The following is a 17512-nucleotide window of genomic DNA, read 5'->3' on the forward strand; positions in this document are numbered from 1 at the left end:
GGCCTCCCCACGACTTCTCAGCCAGTCCCAAACTGGTCAGTCTGTGTTCTGAGAGCAACTTTTGATCTTGGATCCTAGGACCCCATGGACCCCTCTCTTCCTCACTGGAACAGTGAGTCCCCAGGGAGTAGCAGCCAATCTCCTTCCCTGTGGATGGCCTTGCCGATCCACCCAGGGCAGAGCAAGGCCCGAGGAAGCTGTGGAAGGGGGGGCTCTGATGGTCCTGAGGGTGGGCAGGACCACCTTCCTGGCCCCTTGATTCCAGACCTGCTCTGTATACCCATTGTGAGACCCTTCCTTCCCTGTGCCAACTTAAGTCTCCCTGCTACAAGATATGCCCCACTATCCCTTGGACTGATACATATCTGTTCTTGCTCTGAGCCAAGCAGGATCTGCATGGGCCCCAATACTGGTCTTTGATGCCGATGCATGGGAAGTGGGGACAGGGGACCTCAAGAGCAAGCTGATTAGCCAGACAAGCCCAGCTGGCTAACTTTGGATTCAAATGAGGGACTCTGAACCAATACATACGGTGGAGAGTGACCCAGGAGGACCTTACATGTGCCCACATGGCCTCTACATGTGTGGGCACATAGTACACACATACTGCATGACACGCACACACACACACATTTGAACATGTGTGCACATACCCCCCCCAAGCATATTAAAAAACATAAGGTAGAGAGCAATTTTGGGAGACATCTGACCGTGTGCTCTGGCTGCCATAGGCATGCACGCATGCACACAGGGACACACACATGCACACACACCAAAGAGAGTTTGTTCATTGTTGGCCGCATTGCAGTATACTGCGCTAATTGCACTGGGCGTGAGGTGGGAGGTGAGGCTGGCGTCCATGGATACCTTGTTGGCAGGTCTGTGGATGGTTCCAGGAAGTCATCCTGGGTGGAGTAAAGGTTCTGGGCTACAGAGTGCTGGGCAAGACACGTAGTTGTGGATCCAGGGTGGGGTGGCGTCCTGAGGCAGATGCAGGGAATGGTGGAGAAAGGATTCTGGGCTTCTCTCCAAGCCAGTGAAAGTGGACCCCTGGGAAGCGTGAACCTGGAGGCTGTCCTCCAGACACTGCAGGAGAAAGGAGTGTCTGCTGAGGTCACACGGGAGGTACACATGGCCTTCAGTGGAAGTGGCCAGATTCTGAGCCTGTTCTGTGGGTCAGAGGAGATTGGAGGCTTGGTATGAACGTGGCATGGGACCCTAAGGAATTGCACACGTGCGAGCAGGTCTACGACCCCGACTTGGCCTCCACATGGAAGCCACACAGGCATCTGGAAGAGAAGCCTCAGGGAAGGGATCTACGAGAGAGCCCTGTGAGTCATCAGGGGCCGGATGAGGACACCAGTGACCTCTGCCCTGGGCTAAATGGAGCTGGTGGAGTTTTACATTTTTTAGATTTTTTTATGTATTTTGTTTTGCAGTACTGAGACTTAAACCTAGGGCATACGTACTCTACCACTAAGCCACACCCCAGCCCCTCACTGGGGGATTCTGGGCCGGAGCTCTACCACTGAGCCACACCCCAGCCCCTCACTGGGGGATTCTAGGCAGGAGCTCTACCACTGAGCCACACCCCAGCCCCTCACTGGGGGATTCTAGGCTGGTGCTCTACCACTGAGCCACACCCCAGCCCCTCACTGGGGGATTCTGGGCCGGAGCTCTAAGGCTGAGCCACACCCCAGCCCCTCACTGGGGGATTCTGGGCCGGAGCTCTAAGGCTGAGCCATAGTCTCAGTCCCCTTTTTACTTTTTATTTTGAGATAGTATTCCTAAGTAGGCCTGGGTAGCCTTGAACTCAGTAGCCCAGCATACTGTTGAACTCATAATCATCCTGCCTCAGCCTCCCAGGTAGCTGAGCTATGCTTGCATCCACAGTTGGCAATTGGAGAAGGGCTTGAGTGGGTAGAAGTCATCAGCAACCACAAGTGGGTATCTCAGTGAGGCCAAGAGTCAGATGCAGACAGGGGATATACAGGGAATCCACCACATTGGGGATTACTTGATAAGGGAAGCAAGTGGGGAAGGCCAAGCATGGCCATCGGTCAGTAATTGGAGCCTCCCTGGGACTTTGGTGCTGGAGGTGGGCAACAGACAGTGAAGGTGGGAGAGACACTGAGCTGTCAATCATCAGCCCAGCTGGCATGCAGCAGGTACTCTGTATGTGTAGGTTCCTGGTGTTCCCAGCACAGTGCGTCCTGTCCCCATCACAGGGTGACAAGCTGCTCTCAGTGGATGATGTTTGGCCCAGGAGGGCTGAAGAGCCTCAGGGCTGTTTCTAGAGTGATAAGCCCCAGGGGTGGGGCGAGTAACTTACACCAAGAGCCTTCTAGAGCCAGGCTGGGTGGTACAATCCTGTTGTCATAGCTACTCAGGAGGCTGAGGCAGGAGGATTACAAGTCCAGGGCCAGTGCTGGCACTCGGGGTGTGGCTCAGTGGTAGAGCACCTGCCTAGAATCCCCCAGTGAGGGGCTGGGGTGTGGTCTAGCAAGTTGGAGGCCCTGGGTTCAATTCATAGCACCTGCTCCCCCCTCCCCCATACAACATAGCCTTCTGGGTCTGATCTCCTGAGGAACTTCTGTTGGAATGTTGGTACTTTGAACCTTTTTACAAATAGACACACTGAGCCTGGGAGTTCACTCAGGCAGGGGTCCTTGGACTTGTAGCCTAGGCTTCTCTCTCATCTGGGCTGGTAGCTCAGCCATACTTCTTTCTACCTTGCTGATTTAAACCTCTCTCCAGGCCTTCCAAGTGGCTGAAGAACAACTGGGCATCCCAGCCCTTCTGGACGCTGAGGACATGGTGGCCTTGAAGGTTCCAGACCGGCTGAGCATTCTCACCTACGTGTCACAGTATTACAACTACTTCCACGGCCGGTCCCCAAGTGAGTCCCTGTCCAGGAGGGCCCTCCCGTTCCAGCGACATGGCCAAGACTGCCGATGCTGTCAGGACCACCAGCCCAGGCTGCAGTCTCCCTCTTTGGGCTCCATGCATACCCTCAGTTCTCATGCCACAGCACTGGGCCCAAGGGTGGGTAGAGATGCAGGAAGGGTACCTTTCTGAGACTACTCATGTGGGTCCTCGTAGCTGTATCTGTTACCAAGGAGACCAGAGGCCTTTGTGCAAGTATAGAGTGAGGCGCCTGGGCTCCCTTGTTCCCCAACCTAGTCCTGCTGGGGGACATTTAGCAAGGCTTGTGCCTTCCCTATGCTCCTGTATGACTCCTGTCCTCGTCTTTCTACCCTCTTTGCTCATCTTGACCCCCAAGGTCTTAGACAGCTGCTGGAATCATTCAGCAGACCCTGCTTGACTGTGACCATGGAAGCTGTATGTCCCGGGCAGGGGTAGGCAGGGCAGGGCGCACAGGCCGGGTCTTCGCCCAGATCCGTGAGTGGGGAGCTCTTTGGCTTCCCACACCACATTCCTCTTAGAAATCTCCGGAATCCCCCTGGGCCGAGGGCCAGCCCGGAATGGTGGTTTGGAAACAGAAAAGTCCCTTTCCGTGACCCTACTTGGGGTTGTCGGCTGGGAGATGGGGTGAGGGCCAGGTCAGGGTTTGCTGGAAAGAATGTGCCCTGGGGCTGTCCTTTCCCAACTCTGCACCCCGCCAGCTGTCCTAGGAGGCCCAGGCCTTTCACTGTGGGCACAAGGACCTCTCAGAGGGTACAAGTGCTGGGTGGGACCCTCCTGACCTGTTTCCTGTGTCTCATGCCAGTTGGGGGCATGGCTGGTGTGAAGAGACCCTCATCCGATTCGACTGAAGAATGTCCTGGAAAGAAGGTCCTGCCCTCGCCTGCCAAGGTGCCCTCACCAGCTCCAGCCCAGAGGTCACCACTGTCTCCAGCTAGGACAAACCCCGTAGTTCGGAGGAATGAGAGTGGCTCAGAGAGGCCATCTCCAAAGGCTGTAAGCATGTCTTGATTGAGTGGGCATTATAGGGCTAAGTATATCCCAAACACAGACCTGTGTGGGATTTTCTCTTAGGGTACAGTACCCCTTCCCATGCTTTGTATCCAGTGTACCCACTGAGGTGGCTCTGCTCAATGTGGCCAAGAGTTGTAATTCCCATAATACAGATGGGTAAACTGAGCCACAGGAGGCCATCCAGGTGGGATGGAGCTGGAGGAAGGGACACTGGGTTGGACCTTGGCCAGCCCTGGCCAGCCCTGGCCAGCCCTGCAGTGCTAAATTTGAGTGCCCCCTGCTGTCCATTAGGGGTTACTGCAGCTTCCATGAATGCAGAGCAAGGCAGGCCTGGATGCCCAGGGGGGTTGGCCTGATCTCAGAGCCTGGTGGGGTAGCAGAAGGTACTAGATTTGTCTTTAGCCCCACATTGGGTCCCCAGGATCTCCGAAATCAGTCTCCTGCTCCCCGACAGGGCCAGTGCGGAGGTCCCGAGTGTGCAGCCATGCCCATGCTGTGGCTAGCAGCTCCCCAGGGTCTCAGCTCTCCAGTCCATCAAGTGGGATCTGTTGGTCACCTCTGGGCTGAGGTGGGAGTCTGGAGATGTCAGCTGCCCCTCAGCAGCCCCTGACACTTCCCTGCAGGCTCTGGGAACTGCAGGCAGTTCCGTCAGCAGCATCTGTGGGATCTGTGGCAAACACGTTCACCTCGTACAGCGGCACCTGGCTGATGGGCGGCTCTACCACAGAAGCTGCTTCAGGTATGATTTCCAAACACTGCATGTCTGGGTCCTTGCTTCTGTCTTCCACTGGGGACAGTACCTATATTCTCCTTTAATGTCGGGGTTGTCCTTTAGACACACTGACTCGATCTCCCTTGTTGTCTCAACCCTTTGTGTTGGTTTTTATTTATTTTTTTACACTGTGATCCTTAGTAACCTCCTTCTTGCCTCCCCGAAGCTTCCAGATTTGGGAGACAAGGAGTGAATCTCATGTCCATCTTCTTCAAGCTTGGGGGGGACTCCTGAAAGCGGGGCACACTCTGTAGTCTTTATGTATGCATCTGCTGACACATTTGAGTGCCTTCTGTGGTGTCCTCACCCCTGACCAGTGTGCCAGTGGACACTGCAGCTCACAGTGATGGATGTCACTCATGAGCAGCTGTCGCATGAACCGGTGACGGCACGCGTGGATACGGGAGTGTGGCGACGGGTGCTTCTGAGAGGATGAAGTGTATGAGCAAGGGATGCATGAGGGATTGAGCAAGGGCTCGGAATTGATCTCAGTGGCTTCCTCCCACAGGTGTAAGCAGTGTTCCAACACACTGCACTCAGGGGCCTACCGTGCCACAGGAGAGCCGGGCGTCTTTGTCTGTACCCATCACAGCCAAGAAGTCACCTCTGGGAGCCCCAAGTTGTCAAAACTAGCCTCCAGACAGCCAGGGGCTGTTGCTGCAGACACCAGGCCAACCAATGCCTCACGGAAAGTTCAGGAGGCAAATGGACCAGGAGAGGGGACACCGCCGAGGACCAAGGTAGCAGCCTGGGAGCCCACTGTAGGCAACACAACTGCCAAAGGTTTTGTCCAGACTGAACTTAACCGGCCAGCCACCTCCCGTGTCCATGTGGGGAGCCCTGCAGGGCCCAGGCTGTCCACGAGCCCAGTGACCACCACTTCTGTGACTAGCAAAGCCATCACCCATGTGACTAATAGCTCCCCGACAGGCTGGTCATCACCTGCCAAGAGCAGCAGCACAGCGACCATTGACTCCCGTCCCCTTGTGCACCCAAGTACTCTGAACTCTCACCCGTCTGTGCCCCAAGGCCAGGCAACTTCCAAAGGTGTTAAGACTCCGCTCAACTCGAGCACAGCATCTCCAAACACAGCGGCCACCCCAGCCTGGACCTCCGCGGCCTCTAGGACTCAGCAAGCCCGAGAGAAATTTTTCCAGAATCCTGCCCCAGCCCCATCCAACAACAGTCCTGCCAGCAGGGTCCCCCCTGTGGTAAATACCTCTACTAGCAAGGTCCCCACTGTGGAAAATACCTCCACCAGCAAGGTTCCCACTGTGGTGAATGCCCCCAATGGCAGGGTCCCCTTTGTGGTGAATACATCCACCAGCAAGACCACCACTGTAGTAAATGCCCCCACCAGCAAGGCCCCCACTGTGGTGAATTCCCCCAATGGTAGGGTCCCCCCTTTGGTGAATACCTCTACCAGCAAGATCTCCACTGTGGTAAATGTGCCCACCAGCAAGGGCCCCACTGTGGTGAATGCCGCTGCCAGCAAGGTCTCTGCTGCTGTGGATACCCCTGCCCAGGAGAGCAGCCGTGAGCAAGCGCTAAGTGTACTTAGGAAGGCCCTGCCGGGGCTGACAGGAGCTGGTACCCAGACGTCAGGCAGGTAGGTGGGAGAGATGTGGGGTGTGGCTGTGATCTGCCCACCAGGACATGGAGAAGTTTTGTCTCTCCATGACTGTGTGGCCTTAGCTACCTTATCTGGGAAGTGGAGGTGGGGGACAGGAGAGAAGCAGGAATGCAGGGTATGGTGGGCTTACAGGCATTGCTGGTTACAGGTGGCCCACACTAGACTTTTATGCTTGTCTTGTGGACAGGAAGAGGGGTGTTAAAATGGAAGTCACACTGCCTGGTTCCATGCGTTGGATGACTTGTGTGTGTGGAGCTGGGTTCTGAGCATCCCTTTGTGCCTGGCACCTATAGTGTCTTCAATTAGACTGACCATATGATGCAGGTAGGGGGAGGGGCAATAGTCATCCCTCACAGGACAGCTTCAGTGGCAGAAGCATATCCTGTGGTAGGCCACATGCCCCACCAGGGCTGCAAAGGAGAGAGTCCTTTTAACCCAACATCTGCAGGTTCCTGGCAACCCTTGGTTGGTAGCAGCCTTCCTCCATGTCTGATTTCATTATCTATGGACTCCACTATCCTCTCTTTCCTTTTTTTCTTGTGAAGAGTGCTGGAGATGGAATTAAGGGTATCCCACATGCGAGAAAGATGCTCTGCCACAGAGCCACGCCCCAGCCATTCACTGGGGGATTCTAGGCAGGGGCTCTACCACTGAGTCACACCCCAGCCCCTCACTGGGGGATTCTAGGCAGGAGCTCTACCACTGAGTCACACCCCAGCCCCTCACTGGGGGATTCTAGGCAGGAGCTCTACCACTGAGTCACACCCCAGCCCCTCACTGAGGGATTCTAGGCAGGGGCTCTACCACTGAGTCACACCCCAGCCCCTCACTGGGGGATTCTAGGCAGGGGCTCTACCACTGAGCCACACCCCAGCCCCTCACTGGGGGATTCTAGGCAGGGGCTCTCCCACTGAACCACACCCCAGCCCCTCACTGGGGGATTCTAGGCAGGTGCTCTACCACTGAGTCACACACCCCAGGTCCTTTTTATGTATGTATTATGTATGATGTGTGTATGTATGATGGGGAAGAGTGCATATGTCACAATGTCTGTGTGGGGGTCAGAAACCAATTTTCTGGAGTCGGTTTTCCCCTCCACCTTCACGTGGGTACTGGGAGCTGAATTTGGGCTGCCAGGCTTCCATGGCAAGCACTTTCATCCATTGAGCCATCTCACCAGCCCAGTCTTTGTGTTTCTGAGACAAGGCCTCATGTATCCCAGCTGACCTTCAACTCCAAGTCCTCTTGCCTTAGCGTCCCCAGTGCTGAGATTACAGGTGTGCATCCCCACACTTACGCCGTCTGTCTCTTAGAAGGTTAGTGGTTTTGAATGGGAGCCGCTGTATTCTAGTGTGACTGCCTTATAATGTGGTCGCATCTACTGCGCCTCCCCGCCCCCTTTTTTAAGACAAGGGTTCTCTGTGTAGCCCTGGCTGTCTTGAAACTCCTTCTGTAGAGTAGGTTGGATTCGAACTCACAGATTTGCCTGCCTCTTCCTCCTGAGTGCTGGGATTAAAGGTGTGTGCCACCACCACTCAGCACCTTCCCCCCACTGTAAAATTAAGATCACACATCAAGTTCCCCAGTACTTCTGAGTTTTAAGGTACCCATTCAACCCATTACAGCTGTTTAGTGAGTCAAGAGGTTCTATCCTGGGTTGGTCCTTGATTTTAGGGTGGGACATTCTTGGCTCATAACTGCCGGAACCTACCCCCACTTGGTACCTAGAGGCTCCTGGGCTGGTGCTGGGGTCAGGAGGGTTATACACTGCTGCCTCTGGGCCGTGATAAGCACCTCTGTCTTGGCCCGAGTGGTGCCACGTGTTGCCTGGGCTCTGTGTACCTGCATATGAGCTGCCTAAGGGAACGTAGGTGACCCAAAGCCACACAGCTCAGGTGGAGGCTGGTGCCTGGCTGGACCGTCCATCCTATGAGTAACTTAATACTTATCTGAACAAGTGCAGGCCAGCCTGTGGCTCCAGCCAGGGCCCTCCTTGGCCCTTCAGCTCTGCACCCATGCATGGTATATCTGGGGGACATTTTAATTCCAGTGGACATCAGATTTAATAGCATAAAAGAGCTACCAGTGCATGTAAATGCCACAAGTAGATGCCACGGGCCATCTGGCCTGGGGTAGATTGTCCTCAGTTCATTGGGGTCACTCAGAAAACTAGCTTCTTGTGTGTGTGTGGTGGGGTGACTCGTGGATTCGCCCACACTTGGTACCCTCTTTCATCTCCACAGGTCCTCCCCAGCCACTTCCTCCACCCCAGTCTCTCTTCCCAAGAATGAAGTACCCCAAAAAGTTTCCTCACCCAAGCTATCACATTCAACCACTCCCCAACCCCCCACTTTGAAGGTGGAGCCTACCGTCCCCCTGAATGTGGGCAATACTTCATGGGCATCTGTATCACTCCAGACTGGCAACAAGAGCCTGGGTATATCTCCAGGGGTTGGTAAGACCAGTCCCGGCTCCAGGCCACAAGCAGAAGCGGCAATACCGAAGGGTAAGAGTTCCTGCTAAGGGATGGGGAGGGGTGGAGAGGTGCAGGGCTCTGGGGTGGCCACTCCCCAAGTATTGCTATATGCCCAGGCTGCCTTTCTCTTTGAAGGCTGTTCTTGGTGTCTGCTGTTTTGTTGCTTAGCTCTCAGAACCCCATAGTCCTCTATGGATCTTCATCTGCTGCGTCTCTGTGGCTGTGGCCAGTGTTCCCAGGGTTTTACCATGATCATCGTCCTAGGTTCATGCGTATACCCAGGCTGTGTTGTCTTTTGTCCTTGGCTGTGTCCCCAGGGTGCAGAAGGAGGCCCTGTCCACCTTCACAATGGCTCTGCCTGGGACTGGGTTCCTGCTGTCCTCCAGGAATGCTTCCCAGACCCTCTGGGTCTACATAGCCCTGCCCTTTCTGTGGGTGCTTGGGGAAGTAGGGTTCAGGATGTACCACAGAGTTGTCTTTTCTGTAGCTTTCCCTTTGACTGAGCTCCCCATTGAATCCACTGCTAGGCATGAGCCAAGAGAGACTCTGAAGAAGGAGCAGTGCCCATTCATTGCTCATCATGTCACCGCCATAGAGGAGGAAAACAGGGTTTCCCTTCCTTGTCAACACCCATTTGACAGATTGGAAATTGAGGCCTAGAAAGGGGCGGTGATTCCCTCAGGGTACACAGCACAGCAGCCAGGCTGGAAACCCTGCCTCTGTCCTGCATGCTGGGCTGGCTCTGGGCTGTCAAAAGGAACAGATGACAATGGCCAACTTGTCTCAGCCTGTCTCACCTGCTTGATCTGTTTCCTACACTCAGGTCCGGGTTCCACCTCTCAGGAAGGCCGGGAGGAGGGCCCAGAAGGATGGAGGGCACGCCTGAAGCCTGTGGATAAGAAAAGCTCTGCCGGGAGGTGAGCGGAGGTGGCTGCTCACTAGCGGGGCCACACCCGTGCCTGTGGGTCTGCAGTATGAGCTGAGCCCGCACACAGTAGGTGCCTAATGAAGTGTGTGCGCGAGCATGGCAGTGTACATCCAGGAACTGGTGTGACCAGAAGGCACACACACACACCTGGACTTTTCAGTATCCACAGAAAAAATTGGTTCACACCAGCTTGAGTGTCCCAGAACTCTTCACCTGCCAGGTGATGGGGACAGAGTGACAGAGACGCCTCATCCCAATGGGATGACTTAAGGGAAGTGGTGAACTCGGAGCAGCAGGTGTGCCATGCCAGGCAGCTCCCATGAGCCTGGCTTGGGGCGGGTGTCCGTCCATTTGGTCTCTGCAAGCCAGAGGCACCCCTCCTGCCCCACATGGAGCATGTGGAGGCCCACAGCCCTGTGTCCTGGGCAGGTCCGGGAATTAGAGGCCAGGATGATACAGGCCTGGCCAGGTGGCTTCCTTCAGACCATGTGGACCTTGGACATAGGCATATATATGGCTCTTGAGACACTTCTGGGTGTCCCCGTCTGGGCTGGGACTCACCTTATCTTCCACCTAGGACTTTGGAGCCAAAGGAAGTACCTGTCCAGGCAGAGCCGAGGGCAGGGGATACTCCCAGCAAAGTCTCCAGCAGCTCTAGCCCCAGCGCTCACATCTTCTTGACTCCCGTTCAGAACAAGAGGACACCGTGCCCGGCTGGTTCCGGGCCCAGCCCTGCAGGTAATGCCTGTGGGAACTCAGGTGTGTCCTTGTGTGTCGGGGGTACATGCTCTTGCTCTGTCTGTGGTCAGGCAGAGGCCCTGCTCGGCCAGAGGGGCTACTTATGTATGTGCATGTGTGTTCCTAGATGGGTTTAATGTACACTTAGGTATTCAGGCACAAATAAGTATACGCATGTGGTCTTATATGAGACATGTATATGGGGGATGAGCTTACATGCATGTTCAGAAACTGATTTTATGTATGCACACATATTTGGACATGGGGTATCAACATGTACATGCATGCTTAGATATAAGAGATATGTGTGACTATGTGTGTTCACACATGGGGTAAGTGTGAATACATGTTCATGCATGGTTCGTATGTGTACTAGGCATGTTTAGGTATAGTCTGTGTGCTCATGTGTGTTCAGGCATGGAACTGTACGTGTGTAAGGCATAGCCTATACATGTGTATGTGTGTGTGTACATGCATGGGATGTATGTGTGTGAGGCATGTTCAGGCATAGTCTGAATATGTATGTATGTTTTGTTAGGCACATGCATGTTTAGGTGTGCCTGTGAATCTATATGGTGTTGGGCCAAGTTTGCTCTCAGCACAGTTGAGCCCTTTGTGGGCCACTTCCCAGGTCACATTCTGTGATGTCAATAGCCTTGTGGGTCTCTCGGATGCTGCTTCCCTGAGTGGATGTGGTCGGTTTGGGCAGGACAGGGGCCCTACCTTGGGAGGTGCATGGACTGCAACCCTGGCTGCTCTGGGACAGAGTAGGAGCTTAGAGCCCTGGTTCCCCTCAGTGTCAGGTCTCTGGCCAGTGGGTCTCACACATCTTTGCCCCCCACCTTTGTTCCAGCAGCCCCTTCTCCTTCTCTGTCACACCGTAAGAAACTAGCTGTCCCTCCCAGCCTTGATGTTTCTGCTGATTGGCTCCAGCCAGAGCTCAAGAAACAGGAAGCTCAGGCCAGGAACAGGAAGGAGGAGAAAACACCCACCTGGGGGACAAGAGGTCAGTCCCAGTGATGCCATCTGGTTTGGAAGATAGTAAAGGGGGCAATGCCTGCTGGGCCTCATGGCCTAGAATAGATGGGTCTGGTCATGCCCATGCCAGTCCAGGTTCTGTTGGGCTTGGTGCCCTGAGCCTGAGGGCCTCAGTCATCTGTCTGTTTTCTAGAACGGTCTGCAGTCCTGGACAGTACACATGGTGAGACTGTGACCTCCCCAGTCAGGGTAAGTACGCAGGGCACTAGGGGGTGACTCAGCTTTGGTCCTGTGCTTGCGCTCATGCTCCGTTTTCCCTCCAGCTGCACCCCGACTATATCCCCCAGGAGGAGCTGCACAGGCAGCTGCAGGAGATTGAGAATCAGCTTGACGCCCTGGAGCTCAGGGGTGTAGAGCTGGAGAAGCGGCTGCGGGCAGCCGAGGGAGGTGAGCAGCTTGGGATACGCCTCTACCAGTGAACAATGCTGCAAAACTGACCACGCACCCATTGGTGGCCACACTCTATACGCTTTCCATGCCCCTAAACGATTGTCCACAGCTCTACTGGCTTTCCACACTCCCAGTGGCTGACCACATCTCCGAGGGCTGACCACATGCTATAGCTGGCCATGTCCATGAGCTGGCCATACCCCAACTGGCAGGCCATGTTCCTATAGGCTGGTTATACCTACACTGGATGGCCATGGCCACACTGGTTGGCCACCCCTTACTGGTTGCATATTGACCATGCCTCTTACTGGTACAGGCTGGCTCCACCCATGCTAGTTGCGGACTGGCCCTCCTGAGTACCTCTGGCTAGCTTCCCCTGTCCCAGGTCTGCGCTTCTGCACCAGAGGGGCGGGGGTGTCAGGCACACTGTGGCCTCTCTGCCCCAACTGTGTTTCTTCACAGATGCTGCGGAGGACAGCCTCATGGTGGACTGGTTCCGACTTATTCATGAGAAGCAGCTGCTGCTGAGGCTCGAATCAGAACTCATGTACAAGTGAGACCCCTGAGCCTTGCAGCGTCCTGCCGGGACCAGCCCACAGATGTGGTGGGAGCAGCCTGGTCGGGCTGGGCCTCAGACATGTGTGTCCTGCAGGTCTAAGGACCAACACCTGGAGGAGCGGCAACTGGACCTTCAGGATGAGCTGCGGAAGCTGATGGACAAGCCAGGTACGTGTCTGTGTCCGGGAAGCCTGGCCTGAGAGCCATAGACCTGCCAGTGTGCCAACTTCCCCATTTGCCCTGCCTTGACCCATGAGAGTCTAAAGGTGATATGGTTGTGGCTAAGCCACGAGGCTTCTGGCTTCTGTTCCTATGCTGCTTCTGACTGTGTGACCTTGGACTAATGCCCTAGCTGTTCTGTTCCTGTGACAAAGTCAGGACCCCACAGTGTGCTCCCTGCCCTGCTCCCGACAGCTAGTGTGAAGTTCAAGGAGATGACACGGGAGGGGCACTTTGAGCAGTGGGGACAGCCTTCACACCACATCCTGGCTGGAGGACCCCTGCCTCAGCCTTGCATAACGAAGTCATAGAAACCAGAGGCCCCACACTCAGGCTCTGGATCAAGTTCTTCCATCCAGCCACAACACATAGGCAGTGTGCCTATCCTGTCCCTGATCCTGTCCCTGAGCACAGTGGGGCCCCTACTGACAGCAGGCTGTCCCCACAGAGGGTCTGAAGTCCCTCCAGGACCGCCAGCGGGAACAGGAGCTGCTGAGTCAATATGTGAACACCGTGAATGACCGCAGTGACATCGTTGACTTCCTGGATGAGGACCGGCTCCGGTGAGGGACAGGGGACCCAGGGAGGGCAGACTGGGGTCAGGGCTGCTCCCGGCTGGTAGGCTACTCATACTCAGTGGGACCCAGGTTGCATGGCACAAGGACTCAGGTTGGGGGAGGCTAGTCCTCGCATGGGGCTCTTTCGCACTCAGGTCCCTAGTCTTCCAGGACTAGCACTGGCCAGGACAGCTAACGAAGGAAATAGACTGTCATTCATGATGTCCAGTGTGGCAGCCATGAGTGGTTAACAGACCATGACCATTGGCTTGTGAAGCTGAACCGTTGAGCCTAAAATGACTTTTGAAAAATGATTTATTTACTACTTTTATACATGTGCCCGTGTTCCTACAAGAATTTATGTGCACCGCATGTGTACAAGGTCAGAAGAGGGCATCAGATCCCCTGGAACTACAGTTACAGGTGGTGTGGGCTGCTATTTGAGTTCTGGGGCTGAACCTGGGTTCTCTGAAAGAGTAGTAAGCACTCTTAACTGCTGAGCCGTCTCTCCAGCCCCTAAAGCTACTTTTATCTTAAACTTAGCCTCATGAATACTAGGCAGGTGCTCTACCACTGAGCCACACCCCAGCCCCTCACTGGGGGATTCTAGGCAACAGCTCTACCACTGAGCCACACCCCAGTCCCTCTCTGGGGACTCTAGTGTGCTATAGCCCCAGCACTGATGTTACTTTATTTTGAGACATGGTCTTACTAAGTTGCCCAGGCTGGCCTTGAACTTACTCTTTGGTCCAGGTAGACTTTGAATTCCATCCTCCTGCCTCAGACTTAGCTGGGATGTTATCCAAAAAGTAGCTGGGATGAAAGGCCTACACCACCAAGCCTGGCTTAGCACTTTATTTTAACCAGATATGTGTAGCTGTGTGTTTCCTGGCGGCTGCAAAGCTTCTCCATGATCCTGGATGTGACAGGAACTGGAGACAGCCAGTGACGTCAGATCTAGTCACAAGCAGAGGGACATGAATGTCAGCATGCTTGTGCTCGGCTCTCTAGTATCCAGTGAGGCCCAATGCCCAGGGTACACAGGGTCATCCCAAAGCTGAACTTAAGCTGGATTCTGTGTGACCCCAACATGGGCTTAGCTAGTGTCAGAACAGGCTGTCTGCTATCCCCAGGTTACTGCTGAGTGGCTGGTCTGGGGAGGGCAGACACTGGGGAGGGCTGGGGATGGAGAGAGGAGTGGAGTGTCTCATGCCATGTTGGGGGTGGAGATAGCCAGGATGAGTGGGGCTGACTCTGGTATTAGTGTGGAGAGAGAGACAGAGACAGAGAGAGAGACAGAGGGAGAGAGAGAGATAGAGAGACCAAGGCAGACAAAGAAAGAGACAGACAGAGAGTGGGAGAGAGAGACAGAGAAAGAGTATGTGCACACATGTTCTCTGTAGCTCCCCAGGGCCCATGTCCCTCACAGTCACCCTGTCCCCATTCCAGGGAACAAGAAGAGGACCAAATGCTGGAGAACATGATCCAGAACCTGGGTAATGATGGGTGCCCAGCAGGGGGCAGGGAGGATGGCCTTTCCGGACTGGGTGGGGTAGAGCTTCCTGTGGGAGTGGCAGCTCCGTGGAGTGGTCAGGGAAGGAAACACAGGAACCTCAGTGGGAGCTTCATGGTTCTGTCCTCCCCTCAGGCCTTCAGAGGAAGAAGTCCAAGTTCCGCTTGTCCAAGATCTGGTCCTCAAAGAACAAAGGCGGGCAGACCTGAGCTGCCCGTAGCTGGCACCAGGGCCCTGGCCCTTCTCAGGAAGAGACTAGTGCTGGGACCCCAGAAGGATGCTTGGGGGTGCCGGGGCCCATGCCTCCCACTCTGAGTCCCTGTATCCTCAATAAAGACAGCGACCCTCCCACATCTGCCATGTGTGTCCCTGTGCCAGGTCAGTGCCAGGTGCTTGGGTGGACACTCATCCTCTGTTCCATTTCTTCTCTGTTGCTGTGGCGATGTATCTGAACAAGGCAACTGAAGGGAGAAGAGCTTGTTTGAGCTCTCAATCCCAGGTTACCTCACTGCAGTGAAGTCATGGAGGGCAGGCCTTGGACCAGCTGATCACATGACAGCCACAGTCACGAACAGAGAGAAATGAGTATGTGCACACTTAGTGCTCAGCTTTCTTTTTCTGAGACAGGGATTCTCCATGCAACCTCCCTGGTTGTCCTGGAACTCACTCTGTAGACCAGGCTGGCCTCAAACTCACAGAGATCCGCCTGCCTCTGCCTCCTGAGTGCTGGGATTAAAGGCGTGCGCCACCACCACCCAGCTCATTTGGCTTTTCTACTTTTAGATAATTCAGGTCCCAACCCCAGAGAGTGCTGCTGCCCTCTTTCAGGCTGGGCTTTTCTACTTCAATTGAGGCAATCAAGACAATCCCCCACAGATGTCCCTCCAGACCAACCTGATCTAGGTGGGCCTTCACTGAGACTCTAGACTATGCCCAGTTGACAGGTGAAGGTAACCGTCACCCCCTCTGGACATGTTCGTTACTCTCTGTCTGTGCAGATGGACAGGAGGACAGAGTGGAACACTATAATAATTATGCCCCCATGGCCTGGGATCTGTGCCCTGGACACAGGTGGCCCTGGGGCAGAAGATGCCTAAGGTTGATGATAGGTCCCTGAGTAGCTGCGAGGGTGTGTCTTCTCAGAGCTGGGGTGTACTCTACAGGCTTGAGAGAGACCAGCGGGGTAAGAGAGGCCTGGGGGAGTCAGGTCACGGATGGGTATGGCTGGTTCGGTAGCAATGTGGCTAAGTGTGGCAGTGTGCTGCCTAGTTTTATGCCAACTTGGCACAAGCTAAAGTCATCTGAGAGGAGGGAACCTCACTTGGGAAAATGCTTCCATAAGATGGGGCTGCAGGCAAGCCTGTGGAGCGTTGTATTAATTAGTGATTGATGTGGTTTGGCCCAGCCTATTGTGGGCGGTGCCATTCGTGGGCAGGGGATCCTGGGTTCTGTAGGAAAGCAGTCTGAGAAATCCGTGGAGAGCAGGCTGGAGCATCCTCCTCCGTGGCCTCTGCATCAGCTCCCGCCTCCAGGTTCCTGCCCTGTTTCTGTTCCCGTCCTGACTTCCTTCAGTGATGGACTCTGGATGTGGAAGCATAAGTCAAATAAACCCTTTCCTCCCCAAGTTGCTCTGGTCATGGTGTTTCCTCACAGTGATGATAACCCTACCTAGGGCAGAAATTGGTCCTGGGAGTCGGGTATTGCTGTGGCAGAGCCGACTATGTGCTCTGGGGAGAACTGTGGAAGGACTTGGAATACTGAGCTAGAAAAGTGATCGAGTGTTGAGATCTCAGTGAGCTGTTCTGTGGGAGCTTGGAAGATAAGAGCGTTGACAGCCTTGCCGATGGTGAAGGCCTGGCTTGTGAAGTTTCAGAGGGAAGTCTGCGAGTCCCTAAGGACTCTACCAGTCGTTTGTCATTCTGAGTTAAGGTTCTGGTTAGCAGGGGCTGAAGAATCAGAGTGATTAACAAGAGAGCGGAACCACTGAAGTAAAACCTTTGCTTTATGGGTATAATGGATGCTGGTTGGCTGGGGCTGAAGAATCAGCTGGGATTAAGAAGAGTCCAGCAGCACTGAGGTGAAATCTGGGAAGTGTTTCCTGAGAGCACACAGAAGCTGAGTTCCGGAGGCCGCCAAGGTTGTACCTCGTGCTGGCGGCTAAACTTGGACGTGTGTAAGAGTCACCCAGGTGATGCTGGTTTTGAAGACATGAAAGGGGTCATGGAGAGCAGCTGAGGTCTGGCACCAGGAGAGGTCAGAAGAGGCCATTGGTGAAGGAGCCACCGGAGTGGCAGTGGAGAGCCCAGGATTGAAGGGTGATGGAGAAGGTTGAGACTTGGCTGTTGGTGAAAGTGCAGGCTGGTTGCAGCAGGTGACCCAGCATTTGGATGCCAGTACCAGGGGATGGCCACCAAGAGCAGCAGCAGAGGATGGAGTGGAACCGGCCTGAGCCTAGCAGTCAAACTGTGCGTGCTGGTCAGGGTGGAGCTGGAGAAGTGACCCAAGCCCAGAAGATCCTGAGTGGATCCCAGATATTGGGCATTGAGTTTTTATACTGTTGGTGTTTGGTTTTACTTTGATCTGATTGTGGCTGTTGCCTGGTTCTTCCCTTTTGAAATAAGAAATAGCTAATTTTATTTTGTAGGATCCCACAGTTGAAAGGCATTCTATTTTAAAAGAGACTTTGGACTTTAAGAAAAAACCCTGGGTTTTTGTTTTTTTTTTTTTAAAGAGACTGAATTTTTAAAGCGT

At 54.5% G+C, this 17512-nt stretch overlaps 1 protein-coding gene across 1 annotated transcript in view; it reads left to right on the top strand.

The window, feature by feature from the left end:
- Positions 1-16355, top strand: part of Micall2 (MICAL like 2) — a 28981-nt gene extending 12626 nt beyond the window's left edge. The window contains exons 3-17 of the mRNA XM_041649335.1: positions 2758-2899; positions 3731-3921; positions 4563-4678; positions 5220-6320; positions 8588-8850; positions 9644-9737; positions 10326-10486; positions 11340-11492; positions 11658-11713; positions 11788-11911; positions 12377-12467; positions 12567-12640; positions 13140-13254; positions 14698-14744; positions 14897-16355. Coding sequence (XP_041505269.1) covers positions 2758-2899; positions 3731-3921; positions 4563-4678; positions 5220-6320; positions 8588-8850; positions 9644-9737; positions 10326-10486; positions 11340-11492; positions 11658-11713; positions 11788-11911; positions 12377-12467; positions 12567-12640; positions 13140-13254; positions 14698-14744; positions 14897-14970 — 2802 coding nt within the window. The 3' untranslated portion in view covers positions 14971-16355. The remainder of the gene's footprint in view (positions 1-2757; positions 2900-3730; positions 3922-4562; positions 4679-5219; positions 6321-8587; positions 8851-9643; positions 9738-10325; positions 10487-11339; positions 11493-11657; positions 11714-11787; positions 11912-12376; positions 12468-12566; positions 12641-13139; positions 13255-14697; positions 14745-14896) is intronic.
- Positions 16356-17512: the final 1157 nt, after the last annotated feature.

The sequence above is a fragment of the Microtus oregoni genome, unplaced genomic scaffold (assembly GCF_018167655.1).
Source record: "Microtus oregoni isolate MIOR12 unplaced genomic scaffold, Mior012 000003F_ref0000135, whole genome shotgun sequence".
NCBI lineage: Eukaryota > Metazoa > Chordata > Mammalia > Rodentia > Cricetidae > Microtus > Microtus oregoni.